At 44.8% G+C, this 17396-nt stretch overlaps 1 protein-coding gene across 9 annotated transcripts; it reads right to left on the bottom strand.

The window, feature by feature from the left end:
- Positions 1–609: 609 nt before the first annotated feature.
- rtn4a (reticulon 4a) lies at positions 610–15532 on the bottom strand. 9 transcript variants are annotated; one of them, XM_029835162.1, is made up of 10 exons: positions 14847–15532; positions 12520–12558; positions 11659–11712; positions 9013–10848; positions 2675–2882; positions 2421–2559; positions 1903–1972; positions 1747–1793; positions 1605–1663; positions 610–1517 (listed from the first exon to the last, which is right to left on the bottom strand). In XM_029835162.1, exons 1-10 carry the CDS (start codon positions 15307–15309, stop codon positions 1475–1477), a joined length of 2958 nt encoding a protein of 985 aa, XP_029691022.1. In that variant the 5' UTR covers positions 15310–15532; the 3' UTR covers positions 610–1474. The 9 variants fall into 9 exon arrangements, with proteins under 9 accessions (XP_029691022.1, XP_029691023.1, XP_029691024.1 ...); XM_029835163.1 differs by lacking the exon at positions 12520–12558; XM_029835164.1 differs by lacking the exon at positions 9013–10848 and having other exon boundaries at positions 14847–15524.
- Positions 15533–17396: the final 1864 nt, after the last annotated feature.

The raw sequence follows: 17396 nt of genomic DNA on the forward strand, positions 1-17396 counted from the left end.
AGTAACAGTAGTAGTAGTAGTGGAAACGGTAGAAATGGTAGTAATAGTAGTAGTAATAGCAGTAGCAGCATTAGCAATGGTAGTAGCAGTAGTCCTTACCTCCACCTCCGATTGAGAGGGGAACCAAAACTCTCCTCGCAGATGTCACAACATATCAAAATAGAAACGTGAGTAATGATGAGCTATGTCGGAGTTCAGCTCAAATCAAAGGTGATCCAGCTGTTGTAAGACTTGTTGAATAACATGTTTTATTTTAACCCGAAAAAAGTATTGCAGGCGTTGTAATGACGCGATCTCAGTGACAAACATTAGACCCAATAAAGCAGCAACAAGTCAGCTTCATTCAGCAGCCATTAGCTTAGCATCATTATGGATTAATGAAGTAGGACTTTTCGGAAGGAAAATGTAAAATTCAGTAATAAGAAGGAAATGTGGATTTTTTTTATATCACCTATTCTTTTTACTTGTAGATGTTGTGACATACGAAATTGTAATATTTCCAGAGGGAAATTAATATCAGAATTCATTAATTGAAAACAAAGGTTGACGGTCCAGTTTCCCTCTGCGCTTCACCAGATCGGTACGTGTCGATAAAAAGATCAGGCCGGATTCTCTTCGTCTAGAAGCTTTATTGGTAACCGTTTACATCTCACAATGCATTCCACAAACAGCGGTTTATTGTTACAATTAAAGTATATCGTCACAATTAGACAAACAAAATGCTCAAAGGTTCCAAAAACCACGTCAACTTGCAACTTTGAGATTGTGGCTCCACAGGACAGAATGCTTTTTTTTTTTCCCCCATGCAAGTCCTTTTTCTCCCCGTTTTTATTATTCTTTGATGTAGATGAATGTAAACGCATTTCCAGACTTTAGTTACAGCTGCGATGAAGAATGGGAATAACGCGAAGGTTGGCTAGGAAATATTCTAACTAGTTACTCGGAAGCAATGACGAGTTTAAATGGTAGTACAAGCCCCGCCCCCTCGACACTGGTCGCTAAACCGCTCACACCGAAGGTGAAGACACGCAGAAGTTGAGTTGAAGGACATGATGGTAAAAATAGAAATAAAAAAAAAAATCAAAGTTCTCAGCTCAGGGGTCAGTCCCACACATTCATGCCTTTCTCAAAAAAACTGCAAACTCATGGCAACGGCGTCTTGACTTCCCACAATGCACAGGGGCGGGCGAGTTCAAGAAAAAAAGGTGTTTCTGTGAGCATTAACATAACACAATCATTATAAACTTGAAAGTCTATTTCCTGGCATTCACGCGGAAGCTTAAGGACAAAACTTCCATCTCCACACGTCTTTCGGGTGATACACAAACAGGAATTCTGAACTGGAAAAATGAATTTATTATTTTTGACAAATAAAATTAGGACTGCATACACGCCAGATGTCTCAAACGTATCCAAGCCCTGCCCCCAACCAGGACTTCGTGAGTCTACGCTCCACCTTTCTACTTCCTCTGCTTCACTCCGTTTTACGTTTCATGCCTGGGACTTTTGCCTGGATCCTGCAGGAAGTCAGAGAAACCAAGATTACACCTCCCATAAGGCAAAAGTTAAATTGTTTGGAGGTTGTTGTTTTTTTTCTAACTTACTTTCCAACGATATCCTTCACCTGGTTGTTGACCAGAGACAGGTAATGATCAATCTGAGCCTAAAAATACAGGCAAAACATTAGAATGAAGTTTGAGCCGAGACAAGTGAACAATGACGTTGGTAATGATGTTAAAAACTCACCTGGTGTTTCTCATAAACGATCGGGCAGCTGAAAACTGCAATCAGACCTAAACAACAGGAAGAAAGGCTCACTTTTATTTTACATTTGATACACAAACAGAACAATTTTCATGCTACCAGCAGAGGGAACCAGAGAAACAGTCAGTGGGGACTTACCCAGAATGAGCAGAGTGAGGCCGTTGAACAAGGCACCGACGTAGGTCAGGATCCACATCAACACTGCAAACTAGGGAAGCACAAACATGACAAATCTCAATTTGATGTTTACGTCTCAGAAAGGTCGCCGCATGTGTCCTCCTTTGCTTCTGTGTCAAAGAAACTGAAGTGAATTTACCCTGGAAGAAGCCAAAAGATTTTACTGCTGACTCAGCAGAATGATGTCAAGGCACATGTTAGCCAGTAGGCGGCGCCAGAGCTCCGGCATAAGAACTCAACAGTTCCTGTTCACTTATCTCTTGGCCACAGACATTACAATATCACATAGGTGTGATCTATGAAGGGAGGCCTTCATTCTCACTACAGCTGACCGGGGCTTGACTCCACTTCAGGACACCTCCTGCAGATCTGCTCACGTTCCGTATTTCTCCTAAAGCTCATCCATGCGCAACTTTGGGATTTTGGACCGACAGTCCTCACGTGCAGGTATCCGGGCTTACTCTGCATGTCCTGCTCACCTTGATGGAGTCCACCAGGTCCTCCACCAGGAACAGGCGCCTGACTTCTGCGATGGTCTTGTTGAGTTTGGCCAGAACCATGTCGCTGTACTTATGGACCATGTCCTCGGGCAGGGCCACCTCTTGGTCGAGGTACTGCCTAAAGACAGAGACAAAGTACATTCACATCCATTCTGATCGACTACGCATGGACAATCAAGTCAACATGGGAACCATTTGGGCCACGTCTGGGTTCACATTTTTGGGAGACTCACTTGAACGGGTGCCCTTCATCAGACTTCTGGATGGCCTGCAGGATGCCTTTGTATATCCTGAAGCTGATGGTGACGGACAGCAGGGCCAGGCCGATGTACGAGATGACGCTCACGATGCTGCACGCCATCAGGGACAGCAGCAGCAGGAGGGCGGCGCCAAACACCACGCCCGTTGTCTTCACATCACGCCAGTACACAAGATCCACCACTGCAAGTGAGGAAGAGGAGGGGTTTGTGTCAATCGCCCAGGCAACCGGAGAGCCCGAGCTCCACGCTGATCCCTCACATCACTTATCAAAAACAATGAACTTTGAATGGAAGCGATTAGACTCCATCTGTCCTTTACATTTAGATCACAAGCCATGAGCGGCCCTGTGCCCCGGCAGAGCCTGGAGGTCCAGACGCCCTGCAGAGTCATCCACTACCGATGTGACCGATCTGGTGATCTCAGCCCATGTGAACAGCCAGCAGATCAACACTTGAACCGGGACCTACCACAGTAATTTAATGTGAAGTCTTGATTTCCGAAACCTGAATGTTCTCTACTGGTTGAAGAGACGTCCTCATTCTCATCACGACATGAGCGTCACCATTCAGGTGGAGAGCCTGCATCTTCCAATGTTTCTGAAGGGCTGAAGAGCGAAGCTGTTCTCCGACTGTGGATCTGACAGCGCAGGTCATGATGCAGGTCGCACGCTCCGGTTTCAGCAGGGAATTCCAGACAGGTCAGCGGACGATATTAGACATGAACGAGTTCCCTTTCTGCTGATGGCCGGCGCACAGCGAGCGAATTAAACGTCACGCTAATCTCTACGCTGGAATCTGAAACTCCCTGCTCATGACTGGGCCACTCGGGGTGAATGGGGGGGGGGGGACGTGACAACTCTGAACCGTAATATCTGCACCACTCAGCAGCCAACAGGACAAGCAGGCGCTCCGTGCACGGACAATAGCAGACATGTTCTCTGCACCAGTGCAACATTTGGCAGCCAATCGGGGGGCTTGTGAAACTGCAAGTCAGTTTTCCTGCAGGCACATTAACAAGTTCAACACAATCCACCAACCACGGCACCGAGTGTCAGATGACACACTTGAAAATCCAGCAGGTTTTTCTGATCTACCAGGTAAACGTCTGCTTTCACCTGGGACCTCAGTCACCTTTGTAACAACTGGGTAGGACAGAAAAAGAGCCACTGATGGGTCTTGGCTTGATGAGCTCTCAGTGCTGGGACTAGCAATAATCTATTCTCACAGGTTTTTGCATCATCAGATGGACTGTTGCCCAGGCGAAAGTAAGCTGATTGACTCACTAAAGTAAACTGAAACCTCCAAACAAGCATTTTACTCTTGGGTCTGGATTAGCTGCTGCTGTTGCCTGGTAACCACACATGGCACGGCAGATAAGCCGGGTCTTATTTAAAGTACTCATGTATGGTAGAAGCTTTGCATTGTTGACAAAACTCAAACATGCAATTTGCTCCATAGTCCCACTGTAATGAGGGCGTTGACAGCTAGCCGCTCCGCTAACAGACAGCTAGCCGCTGCTAACAGCAGCGTTAGCCCTGTGCAGGCAGCTGTTCAGACATGGGGGTGTTGTCTGGACGCAAAAACGTGGAGCGGGCAGCCAAGAGAAGAGCAAGTGGAGGCGGGTCCACGGACCAAATGCCGTTGCTGGCTACATATGGTAGCAGGCGTGCTAGCGGCGCAGGAGCCGGGCTAAAAATAGAGCGCGCATCGCAGCAACGTTGGCCGAAGCGCTGATCTCCATGTTTAATCTCTACTCTGATCCCCCTGCCACATCACGGCCGGTATCCACAAAGACTTCCATCAGCCCAGGGGACCGCCTGCCGACACCCGACGGCGGCCACTCGCACCGACGGGGGTGAACCGTCAATCCGTCCCACATGACCTCCGCAGACGACCGCATCAGTTACCAACCATGCCCGGACGGAGCTACAGACCCAGCGCTCCCAACGACGGTTAACCGCTAACAAAGCGTCTGTAAAAAGCGACGAAACGCTTTGTGTAAAGAGAGAAGCGGGAGGGAAAAGATTAACAACTAACCCCGTTTGGCGTCCATCTTGAAGCTCCGCTGAGCTACAGCGGCGGCGGCAGGGCTGGCTGACAAGCGGGGAGAGGGAGGAGGTAGAGAGAGCTAGAGGAGTATAGGAGAGAGGAGAGAGAGCGCGCATGCGCAGACCGGCCCCTCATTAGCGAGCCCCAGGGTGCGAGTTTGGGCCAATTAAAAGCGGAACTTTGAAGAAAAATGAATGAATTTAACTCTTCACCAGGCAGAAATATCGTATGCTCCAACAGCAGCTTTTGACACTAGTAACAGCTAGTTCTAAAAGATTTAATTGTTAAAATGTCGACTTTTAGCCTGTAAGAAATGTGTTTTTTGTGTGAGCCATTAGTCACAGTGACCAACGTGGAGTCTGTTGGGACTGCAATGGTTCATATCTCAAAATTTACAATAAAACATGCAAGAGAGACCTCTCCCCTAGACATGGAGCTGACAGGCGAGCCTTAACACCATGTGGTCCTCCTCTGTCTCTCTCAACAAAGCTAATTCTTTGTGTGAACATCTTCAATAGAGGTTGGCAGCCTGCACAACCTTGGCGTGAATGGACAATTGTCTGGAGAAAAGTGCACAAGATGAAATCCCAAATCCCGGCCTCTTGAGAGGCAAAAAAAAGAGAGCTGCTCAATTTAAAGTGGGAGCAGTGTGGGAAGACTGTTGAGCTCAAGTGTGGGATTAAAACTCACATAATCTCATTGTCTGTTCTGCGTGCATAGCAGGTGGTAAACTGAACCCGTGTTCTGGAAGTTTACAGCTTGAATCAAATGAAAAAAAATGCCACAGGGAGACAGAGGCAGACATTAATCTGCATGAAATAGATTATTCAAACATCCTGAACCCAAAAACAAACTTTCAGTGATGCACAAAATCCTGGCTGACACCTCGCCAATAAAGGATCAATATTCTCATCTACACTTTGCAAAAACATTGTTACTATGTACCGAAAATTCATTAATCCCATTTAATAAATGTGCCACCCAGCTGGCACAGTCGAACCCAATGTTCATCATATTTCTGAGCAAACCCAACGGCCCAGAAAAACAAAAACAGTGGTTTACTTTATCAGCGGTTTGTTTACACTTGAACACTGAAATAACCGTTGCTCCTGAACACATCACAACGATCTTGGTGTGAACAACAAAGAAGCTGATTCACCATGTTAACGATTCATCACATCACACACACACACACGCACGCACGCAAACTTATAAACAGCCCCGAAAGAAGCTTCAGCAAGTAAAGCCTTCAGCTCATTTGTGCTCATGAAAGAATTCTCAAACTTTGACAATGAAATGAGAGTGAGGTGCTAAACACTTGTGTTGTCTTGAGTCCACCAGAGGAAACACATCTCGTCTGACTCCGGTCCGGCCCATTAACATATCTCCAGCACCGGGGCCAACCATTAAACCAGCTGATAACGTTGCTCCGCCCCTCCACCAGAAAACTGTTCAAAGGTCCTCCATATCTCCCCATGCTCAGGGCCAGAACTTTACACCATCGTGCCAGCAGAATCAAAGGTGAACATGACAACCATTTAGAACTGCTGCCAGCATGTTCAGTGAGATGTTCTGGAGCCAGTAACGCCTCACAAACAGCGCTCCAAACCCCCAAATAAAATCCATACAAACACATCCGCAGTGAAGAGAAGAGGTGGTGAGGACATTACCCCGCTCCCTCCAGGGTTGAGCCGCACACTCGCCCGTATCCATGGCGTCAGATAAGCAGACGGACTCTAACACACAGACAGAACGTGTGGCGGAACTCTGTCTGCAGAACGTGTCTGAGAGACGCTGCCTATATGGAGGGGAGACGACTGCAGCGGGCGAATCGCCTGCGTCAGCTGACCGTCTGCTGCTAGCACAGTGACGCAGCACCTCCTCCCTCAGTTCTTCCCTTTCCCCTCATTTCCTAACTTTCACCTCATACCAGTCATGTTGGATCTGCCGACACAGCAGCCTGAGTCACGCCTGAACACAAACCTCCGAAGCTGTACCAGCCTAAAGCTACAATAAAACTATACAGCTCATCGACCAAAGGAGGGGTGACTGGCCATCATGGACCAACCTGGGAGAATATTTAGAAACAGAGTGATTCATCAATTCTGCTGCATCACTTTTATCACCTACCTGCAGAAAAGTCAAGAACAGTTTAACATCTCTAGTACTGCAAATATACAGCACTTTTCAGGTTTATTGGCAAAAAGAGACCATCAAATTATATTTTAAAACAAACAATGGAAATTTAATATATGTGTATATATATCTGCTGCACTGATCAGTTATAGGTCATCCATTGTTGTGTGAATGAAGACTTTCAGGTTTTCAATGTTTTGGTTTATGTTCCTAAAGAACCATATAAATCACGGATTTATAAATTTATTGATACAGCTTGAATCTTCAACCCACCAACAGAACAGAAAAATTCTACCGAATGATCCCAGTTACCCCCTTCAGCCGCTAGAGGGCGCCAGTTACGTTTTTCCAACTTCTCCCCACATCAGAATAAACTATAGCTACATACAGCAACATGACCACAGGCTTTAGGACACAATAATCAAGAGGAACACAATTCCACTGATCTTTGAACTTTTAATTTAAGGAACATTAAATATGTTTAAGACCATGACTCATCTACCACCTCTTATCTGGAAACAACCCTGTACGTGACACGACAGAAAAGTACAAAGTTTGACTCCGAGACCCTTTACCCTCATCACATTCATCCTGTGCCAGAGTTCATGCTACAGACCTGTACAAGTTTCAAGCTGTTTCAAGCTGAAATCTGCAACCCTGCAGGCCTCCCGTCCTCCTTGACCTCAGACACACCAGAGCTTCTATTTTAAAAGCAGGTTAACTGACCAAGCAAAAATAAGGTTTTAAACCTGCTTTGCTGTAACTGCATGAATCATTCACCTTAAAAATGAATGACAAACAGAGGTATCAATAATCTGGTAACAAACAACTAACCAGCCAACACAGCCCAAATTTACTGATACCCTATCAATACAGTAAAGTAATAAAATGATGGACAAAAATAAAGAATTTTATAATCAGACTAGTTAATAAAATGAAGATTCTGCATTCTGCAGATATAGTTGTATAATGAACAAGTTTTCTGGGCCGGCGAACCCTTTGTGATTCCGTTAGTGTCGCAGTGCAGGGAGGAGGATTCCCACACACACACACACACACACCTATCTTTGTGAGGATATTCATAGACATCGTATATTCCCCAGCTAACATCACATAAATGCGTAACCCTTACCCCTAACCTTAAACACATCATTTGAAGTTGCAAGGACCAGACAAAATGTCCTCACTTGCTGCAAGTGACATACGTGTCAACACGCGGGTATAACACATTAAAAATATCCCATTTGAATATAATCTGTTCTGTGGTGGCCCTGATTATAACCCTTTCATACGTCAGAAACTTCACCCCCTAAAGGAAGAAGCTGTCCTGGCAAATCCAGGAGTCGGAGTTCTTCAGGACATTCATTACGTGACATAACTTCCACATGAAGGAAACAGTAAAAGCATGTTCTGTCAGCAGGGTGCGGTTGCCAGCTATCGCACTGTTAGCTCCATGACGGTGTTTGCTTTCAGATCGGTATGTGAAGTTATTTCCAGATGACAGAGAAGCTAAATCTGGATAAGAGAAGTAATCTGATACAAGAAAAATGTGGCCAACAAGAAGAATCTGCTGAATGTTCACGTGAATCTTCTGACCAGGATTTATCAAATGACAGATTTAGGTTCAAACAATAGCTGGATTTTTTGTTAGCTCTTAGGTTGTAAACAATATTTTTACTGATCTGAATGCCTGCTTGAAAAATCTAGACCACTTTATCTGATCTTTTCTAGTTAATATAATGTAAAACAAAGAAAAGAGTTTGTGTTCAACGGAGCAGAAAGAAAATTGAGATTCTACTTACCCTCACATGAAACATAAATATAGATAACCATGCTAACAGAAATGTTACTGATGAGACAGAGAAAAGGCAGGAAAAGAAGGCCAAACACAAAATAACGAGCAGATCAACTAAATGCAGGGGTTTTGTTTTTTTGTGATAAGAAAATGCAAAACCATGCAGAGAAAGAGGTGACTGCGGGAAGTGATGCTCCTAAAAATCAATGTGGGGAAAACTGAGAAAAGAAGGATGAGATGACCAACTGACATGAACATGGAGGGCTGGTGATAACTGAAGGGATGCTGGGGTGGGGGTGGTAGTTCCATGACAGCACAGCTTTGATTTTACCTGCTCTTATGTTCAGGTTTGCCACCTTAAACACTTTTCCAGCCTCCGTACTCTTCTGGTGAATGACCTCCTCTGGTTGGTGGGGACTGCTTTGGGTGGGCACAGATGTGAGTGGAGCCTGCTCAGTGTCGAGCTTCTCCAGGTCAGCCTTGCTCTTCTGTGGGGAGGCCTGCGTGAGGAGATGGTATGTCTGACCCTGAGCCTCTTCTTTCAGCCCAGAAAGAGAAAGTGAAGCAGATGCAGAAGATGCCAAGTCTTGTTGCTCCAAGATGAGATCATCATCTAGAGGGATCTCCGGGGGTTTGGTTGATGTTAACTTGGATGTATCAAGAGCCTCCAGAAACTCGTCAATGACACCCTTCGGTGGGCGCTCGATGAACTCAAACTCCTCAGAGGACACTTCATGTTCAGAGACCTCTTCTGCCAACTCGGCTTCCTCCACATCCATTGGCAAGGTCTTCTCAGTTTCCACCTGGAAAATGGCTGGGTTCTTTGCCATGGCTTCAAGGACCGGTGAAAGGGAATCAGCTGTAGGCGACTCTGAATCAGAGTCCTCAGTGTTTGTGTTTTTGCCCTTCAAATCGAGCGGCTCAAACTTTTCTTTCATTCGGGGAGAATCATTGCTTGAGAACCAATCTTTCTGTTCAATCTCAACAGGTTCTTCCTCTTTGACTTTGGTGGGGGTGGTTTCTTCAGCTTCTTTGACAAGATCAAGAGCTCCAAGCTCATCTTCTTTTGTTATATCAGATTTTGCTTTTACCTCCATCTCCTCTGTCATCTCTCTCAACAAGGAAACTTTAGCATCAAAGGCAAATGGATTATTGGCAGATAAATTGATCGGAGGGTTGGGTGACTCCATCATCCTCCTCTCAAAGATTGGACTTTGCTCTTCTGGACTTCCTTCTGAAGAGCCAGAGTCAAGTTTGTCAGGATTCAGGGGAGAGGATTTCAGAATGTCTGGAAGTGAGGGTGGGAGGGCCGAATCCTCCTCTTCATCGTCTTTGAAACCAGCCAAGAACTGATTTGCTGACTCATTCTTGCTCATCTCAAATGATTTTGCTTCATCCAAGAAAGATGGAGGAGTGTCCTGGGATTCTCCAGTCTGGCCATACTGGACCAGATCTGGGGTGGGACTTTCTGACATCTTTGAGGCTCCACTCTCCGATTTGGACTCACCAAAGGGAGAGAAGCCACTATCAGCCAATGGGGAGTAGCCTTCAAATGGATTAATATTTTTCTTCACCTCATTCATTAAGTCATCTTCTTCATCAGACTGGTTGCCAAGCAGGTCTTCTTCATACCTCGAGCTAATGGGAGCCATGTCCTTGGAGAAGGAATCCATGGAAACCTTGGAATTGTCTTCAGATTTCAGGAAGTTTGAATCCCAGTATTCTGTTGGGTTCGAGGAAGCAAAATGAGATTCAGGGACCATCATCTTTGGGTTCACAGGGGAGGGGCCACTGGAGGACTTGTTTGAGCCAAGTAGCTTCTCTTCAGGTGAAAAGGAAACCCCGCTGTCTTCGCACGGATTATGAGGCCCTGGTTCTTTCCCAAGACTCAGGTATGGACAAGCTTGAGGATCAGGAAGATCATTCTTATTCTGACTACATCCTGGTCCAGAGCCTCCCTCTTTAACCAGCCATGGCATTTCTTCCTTGGAGAGAGTCGTGCGAGCCGTAGAAGGGTCAATCGATAAAGAGCCCAGGGGTGCGGCTGAACCTAAAGTTGGGGGCTGATTGGGACTCTCAGTAAGAGACAGCTCCTCCAGAGAGTCAGGGGAGTGTACGGGGGAAAGTGGGGAGATGGGTGCAGGGGAATCCCCCTTCTGCCCAAGTTCTTGAGTAAAGAGGGGGGAGGAGGAGGAGAAGGCAATACAAAACATATCAAAGACATACTCTCGTTCAAACAGAGCTTACCACACCTGGACAGAACCACGAGGGCCAGACAAGCGATGCTCAAAGACCGACTGTGGAGACCAAATTACTGGCCATTATTAATAAAATAGTCATTAACTGGTTTTTAAACATTACATTATTAAGCTAATATCACAGTTATATAACGTGAGACAACAGCAGGTGCTGCTGGTTGGCCAACAACTCTGACTGCACCTTAATAGCAGCCATTTTCTCTCAACCCTACATTTGAACATGTTGATGTCACGCTGATGACAAGATTAAACATGACTATAATATCTCCAAATCCTTTATTGTTTAATAGTTCAGTGGTTGTAAAGAGGTCAAAAAAGATTTGAAAACCACCAAATTGAAGATCCACAGTCGAGTTCTTGCAGCATTTGTCTGGTGGTTACCTCGATTTCAAAACACTTGGTAATGGAATGATTCTGACCCAGGTCTTCCTCGATAAATCACATTGGATCTGACAAGCACAAACTGTCATGTGAGGAGAAATGGCCAAATAAATTTTAATCTCACCTGCCACATTTGAGGAGAATCACTATATTTACCTCACGAACTCATAAGTCTACTGTACAGCATGTCACACACACACTCAAAAGATCTACAAACATGCCCCATAAAGTTAGTAAAGACGACATGCGTCTGGAGGTTTAATCTTTGCTTCAATCAAACTGAACTAAAGAGGTGGTGAAAGCAAACACACAGGGTGGCAAACACAGAGAAAACTTGCCTGTAGGGAATTGCATCAGAGGAAGAGGTTGAGCTTTAGAAGGAGAAGTTACATCTGTGGAGGAAACCAGAGGGAGAGAGAGAGAGAAACGTAACATTCAGTCAGAGTGGAAAGAAGAAAATGACCAGAGGAAAAAAACGGAAACCACCAAAACCCAGAGAAGCAGCAACAACAGTCAAGGCTGGAAGCTGTTGACAGAGAGCAACTAACGGGTACGTGGTGATTAGGTTATCAGACCATTACATGTGTTTCATTCTACAAAGTTGAACTTTTTTTTTTTTTTTTTTTTTTTTGAAGTAAGCATTCTGAACTTGTTCCCATCTCAAACAGTATCAAATGTGCAAAAAGCAACTAACACATGGCACAATGGCGGCAGTTCATTGCATAGAAAAATAGTCCTGTGGACGCAGTTCACCATCAACACAGTGAGTGTCTCAGTGTGTGTGTGTGTGTGTGTGTGCGAAAAGAGAAACAACAGTTTGACTGTAGTGAAGAGTCCAGTCAAAGCTCATTTCTTCACATCCTCCAAACAATGATCTGGGATCCACTTTCCTCTCATCCAAGCTGTCTCACCAAGGACGGACAATGATTCAGAGGAAATTTTAAATCAGAACTGCGATCAGGCAGAAGGAAGTGCTCTGTTGTGATGATGTGATGAAGACAGTGAATCATCAATTTCATAATGTGACACAGGAAAAGATTAGTGCAATGCATCATGAGAATTCTTATCACTCATGAACAGAGCCTACATGATCAGGAATCACTTGTGAGGCAACAAGCTTGACTGATTGGTTTCATGCCAATTTCCTTGTGTGGTTTTGGTCTAATGATTGTTGACGCGATGCTCATGCATCAGGTTACCTCTGCTGTTGAGCTTTAGCTTCCAGCCAATAAGAGCACCTGCAGGATTGAACCAACGACAGACTTTACTTACAGCCAAGTGTGACAGCATCCAAAATGTAAAAAACGTTCTTTTTTAAAAGGTCTGGATAATGATATGTGGGTAATAAATATTACCCAGAATATAACTCAACCAATAACGTGACTGATTACGAGTTGTTTGGTCAATGAATGATCAAAATGGTGAAATACTGAAGATGACATTTTCAACTGTCTTCAGCTCGCTGCCAGGGAAGAGAAAAGATCACAAGGTAAACATTGGAATATTTGGAATTTCGAAACATTAAAAACTCCTAATTGGCCAAATCTCAATGTGTCAACTAAGCATTGAAAATGTAATTCTTTCAGTGTTAAGTCTGATCTATTATTTCTACTACAACAACCAGCACCATTAATCGCAAAGGAAAATGGAGAGACAGACAGATCTATCTAATCCACCTGACCTCATCATGATCTCTCCACAAACTCACGCAGACAGTTGTAGGTGACCCAAAACAAGATTCAGGTCGGTGGCAACCGCCTGGCCGCAATCAATTAAACAGCCTGTCTGTCATGCTGTCCGTTTGAAATTTTCCACCACAATTTCCAGCAGCCAAAAAATCCAGCTGCTCAATTATTGCAATAGCTAAGGCTACAAAAAATAAAGAAGCTCGGTTAAATGGATTATGTCCTTGCAGGTTTTGTTCACCTCATGTTTTCAGTCGCCTGATTACAGGAGGAGATTAAAGCCTCTTCTCGTTGGACCTTTTTAACCATTGATGTAACAGATGGCAGGGAATAAGGTCAGGTGATCTACAGCTGGAACACTGCTTACAAAACATATAGATAACATATAATGTGAAACCTTCGTTTCAGACAGAGGGCAGCCATGTTTAAATTGGAGACTTGGGCTTCATCAGCAGCCCCACCCAGGCTGTGTGCTGCCCGCTCCACAGGCCTGCAGGAGACCATGCAGGCCTGTGCACCTGTCACACCCCAGTAAACAGCAACAGCAACTCCAAATACACACGTCAGAAAATGTTGCAACAACATCGCAACACCATTAAGACTACCATGGCAGCTCTATGGTTCAGGGGGAGGCGCAGCTAGGCCGGTCCAGCGAAACCAGACTAGTCTGAGGGTGTTGGTTGGGTGGAGCTGAGGGAACAGCCCATCCAACAGGATAAAAATATGGAAAAGTGATTAAAGGCACTGACGGCAGCCTGGTGATGGCAGAGAAACGATAGGAAGGAGACAGGGAGTGAACGCTGAGTGGATTCCTTTGTTGTGACTAATCTCCGGGTTACAGCTTTGGTATGCCGTGCGGTGCTAACGACCAGTAGCTCTTTTATCGGACAGTTACTTGAACACTTTAGCATAAAGTGGTCAATTTACATTGAAAATGCACTAGTGACCACGCACAGATTTATAAGTGCAGGGTATAAAAATAAGAGTTGATCATAAAAATAAAAATGAATTTAAGATTAGAAGAAGACTACCTCAAATATGAAGTGTGTCCGACAATGGATCTCGGGGACAGTTGATGTTTAGCCAAAAAGGGCACGCAGCAGCCGGATACGGCAGATGGAAACTGCTCAGTTTCAAAAGAAGGATGGCAAGATAAAATAACTTAATTGATCATAAAAAATAATCATTAAAAAAAAAAATCAGGCCTGGTGGTGTAGATAAACGGAAAACCCGTTGTCGGACACTAAGCTAAAGACGCACAATACTGCCAGCTCATCTGCTCAGTCACAAAACGCCTCCTTCCGATTGTCAAAACAGGTGGGCCGCATCACCAAAAACTGGAGCTAACCAGCTAACATCACCATCGCTAATCTTCAGGGGGAAAGGAGCAGACCTGGCTTGTTTGCCACTACTCTGTTGAAAGGCTGGATTTCCCTAAACTCTTAGCCCATCTGTCAAGCAGCAGGTCGGCTTCAGGATGAGACCGCCCGCATAGCCTCGGGCTAGCATAGCCTGTCTGGCTAGCTCGTTAACCAGAACCGCACAACAAATCTGAAAAGAAAATTAATATTCATTTTTGGGTTTGGATGAAACGTAACCACTGCCGCTGAATAAATTCGGTCCACTGGAAAAAATGATTTTGCTCCGGTTGCATTACAAACCCTGTCGGTGAGCACACAATGCCCAGTTAAAATGATTAGGTGTAAAAGAAAAAAAAAAAAACGCGATCAATTACATTAAACGCACGCGGTTGTTTAAAAATAACAATTTTCTGATGTATTCAAAGCGTCAAACCTCATCCGTGGCGCAATTCATGGCCTTTTTTCCGTTAAGAAACTTACAAGATGAAGGAGCCGACGGTTCTTCTGTCACCGCAGGTCGCTCTGCTGCCTCTGCGGGGGCTGGCGCTGCTTTCCAGGGTTCAACCACGGGGAGGGCGTCGCTCTCCGGGGCGGACAACGGCTCCGGCTCGATCTTTGCGCTTTCGGGTTCAGCTTTTGGGGCGACGACTTCAGACGTGTCAGGAAGAAAAGAGTAGCTGGTGGAATCTGGCCCAGGTTCTGGTACTTCTGACACCGAGTCCGCTGGATGAGTTTCAGTAAACTCATGTGACGCATTATCCTCAGCGATGTGTCGATTTAAGGCATCATGAGCACCGCCGACCAAGTCCACAATATCGTCTAGACTGAAGAGGTCTTGTTTAGGCGGGTCTGGCTGAGGTTCCGGCTCGGCCTGGTAATGATGCACCTCCTCGGTATAGAAAGGAGTGGTAGAAGAGACTTCATGTTCCACGTTGTCTGCCATTTTCGTCCAAACTGTCCTTTCGGGTGGCGGAAAGTTTGAAATCGAGTCTTTGGACTTTTTCGGTTTTGACTTTCACGAACCAACGAAAAGCAGACCTAAGTTCTGGAACCTCGCCGGAAAACCCTGCTTTTTCACCCCGGACGAAGCCGAACAAGTGCGCCACACTACAGCCACCGCAGAGTCGGACCCGAGTTTGAGATCACATCCTCAAGTTTAGAAGGAGACAAGAGAGATTCCATTGACCAATCATTTGCAAGTAAATGTTTGAGCGACATGAAGTGTGACGAATCACAACACAGTAAAGTAGGCAGGCACCGCCCCTCCAAAGTGGAGGCGGAAATGAGACTCCTACCCTGTCAAACATCCACAAATTCAGTCGCCCTGTTCTGATTTACACAACTTCAGCTCCTCCTGACGTGGACAAAAAAATCTGGAAAAAAACCCAAAAACAAACTTTGCAACTATACAAATTTACTCTTCTAAGCAAATAGAAAATCTATTCAAAATTAAATCAATTGGCCTTATAACCCACACAGTTGAAAGGTTGTAGGCTTTAATTTGGGGTCTTTCTAAGTTTCAAGTCAAGTTTATTTTCCCCAGTGGGGAAATTCATGTGGTTGCATATGTCACAGATCCAACTCGTGTCCAACACGTAGCGACGGAATTTTAGTGGATTATCTATTTCAACTCCTAAATATTTATAGGTGAGATCCTCTCAACCCTCTATTTCCCTCTCAAAATCCTTCATAGCCGCTATTTCAGATCTTAAAAATCCAACTAAGATGGTGTCAGATGAAGCTGCCGGAAAAAAACAAACCCTTCAGGGGCACTATTGTTAATGATTTTTGATAATGATGAGAGAGCTCAACTGAACTCACTCCTGACTGCGATTAGTCAAGAAATCATTGATCTATAGAAAAATGTTAGGGTTTGTACTAAAATCCATCAATTTGTTCACTAGCAAATATAATTGTATCATGTTGAAAGCACTGCTGAAATCTACATACCCATTGACCAAGTTATTTGTACATTGAAGGTGCTTGTAGATATTATTCACCGAAGTCAGTAGTGGATGGACAACAACTCTCTCCACATGATAAGCAAATTGATTAAGGGAAATGGTTGATAAAAGTACTTTCAGGACAAGTATTTCAAAACATTTCATTATTGTAGATGTGAAGGCAACTGGATGCAGATTATTTAATACAAACCAGCTCAAGCATGTGCCAAGACAACAATGCTGTCCTGGTATCTGTGTTGAGCCCCTGTGCTCATTTGGTCCTCCTGTTGTCTGTGTGAGGTCTCCATAATCGATTGGGGTCTGTGTGGAGTGTTTTCCATGTTCTCCTGGTGTCTGTGCAGAGTTTTTGTGTTCTTCTGGTCCTTCTGTTGCTTATGTGGGGTTTCCATGTTTTCCCAGTATCTTTGAGGTGTTTCCACATTCTCCTGCTATCTCTGTGCAGTCTCCATGTCCTCCTGGTGTCTGTGTGGAGTATCCGTGTTCTCTTGGTGTCTGAGTGGTTTTCTCTGGTTTCCTATCACAGCAAAAAAGAAACATATTAAGCATCCTGTAGTTCAGAGACTCAAAACCAGGGTTGTCCAAACCCGGTCCCACAGGGATGCATTTCAGCCAGGTTTTCTGACCTACCAGATAGACAAGGCCTTCACCTGGGTGAAGGTTCTTGCCTAGCTGGACAGAAAACCTGGATGCATTACAGCCCTTGAGGACTGGGTTTGGTCACCCTGCTGTCCCTTAATGTTTGTGCTGCACTGATCACCTGTCCAGGTGTGTTCCTGAATAGACTCCACTTCCTGTGACCCCGATTGGGTGAAACCACTTTGAATAAAAACTGCATAGCTGTGTGGCAATGCTAAACATATAATCATATAAATTAGTTTTAGCATAGTTTAAAGAACTTTAGCATGAGCACAGTGCAAGCATTTGCTGTGGAGCGCACTTGGACTCTTGAAAACCCTCACCACCATAACGCTCGCCTTGAGTTGGATAAGATTATTGGTTAGTAATTTTACAAACATTGGACAGTTTGAAGTGTTCTGCAAATCCGGGGTAACGTGTTCGGTTTGTG

The sequence above is a fragment of the Takifugu rubripes genome, chromosome 4 (genome assembly GCF_901000725.2).
Source record: "Takifugu rubripes chromosome 4, fTakRub1.2, whole genome shotgun sequence".
NCBI classification, from domain to species: domain Eukaryota; kingdom Metazoa; phylum Chordata; class Actinopteri; order Tetraodontiformes; family Tetraodontidae; genus Takifugu; species Takifugu rubripes.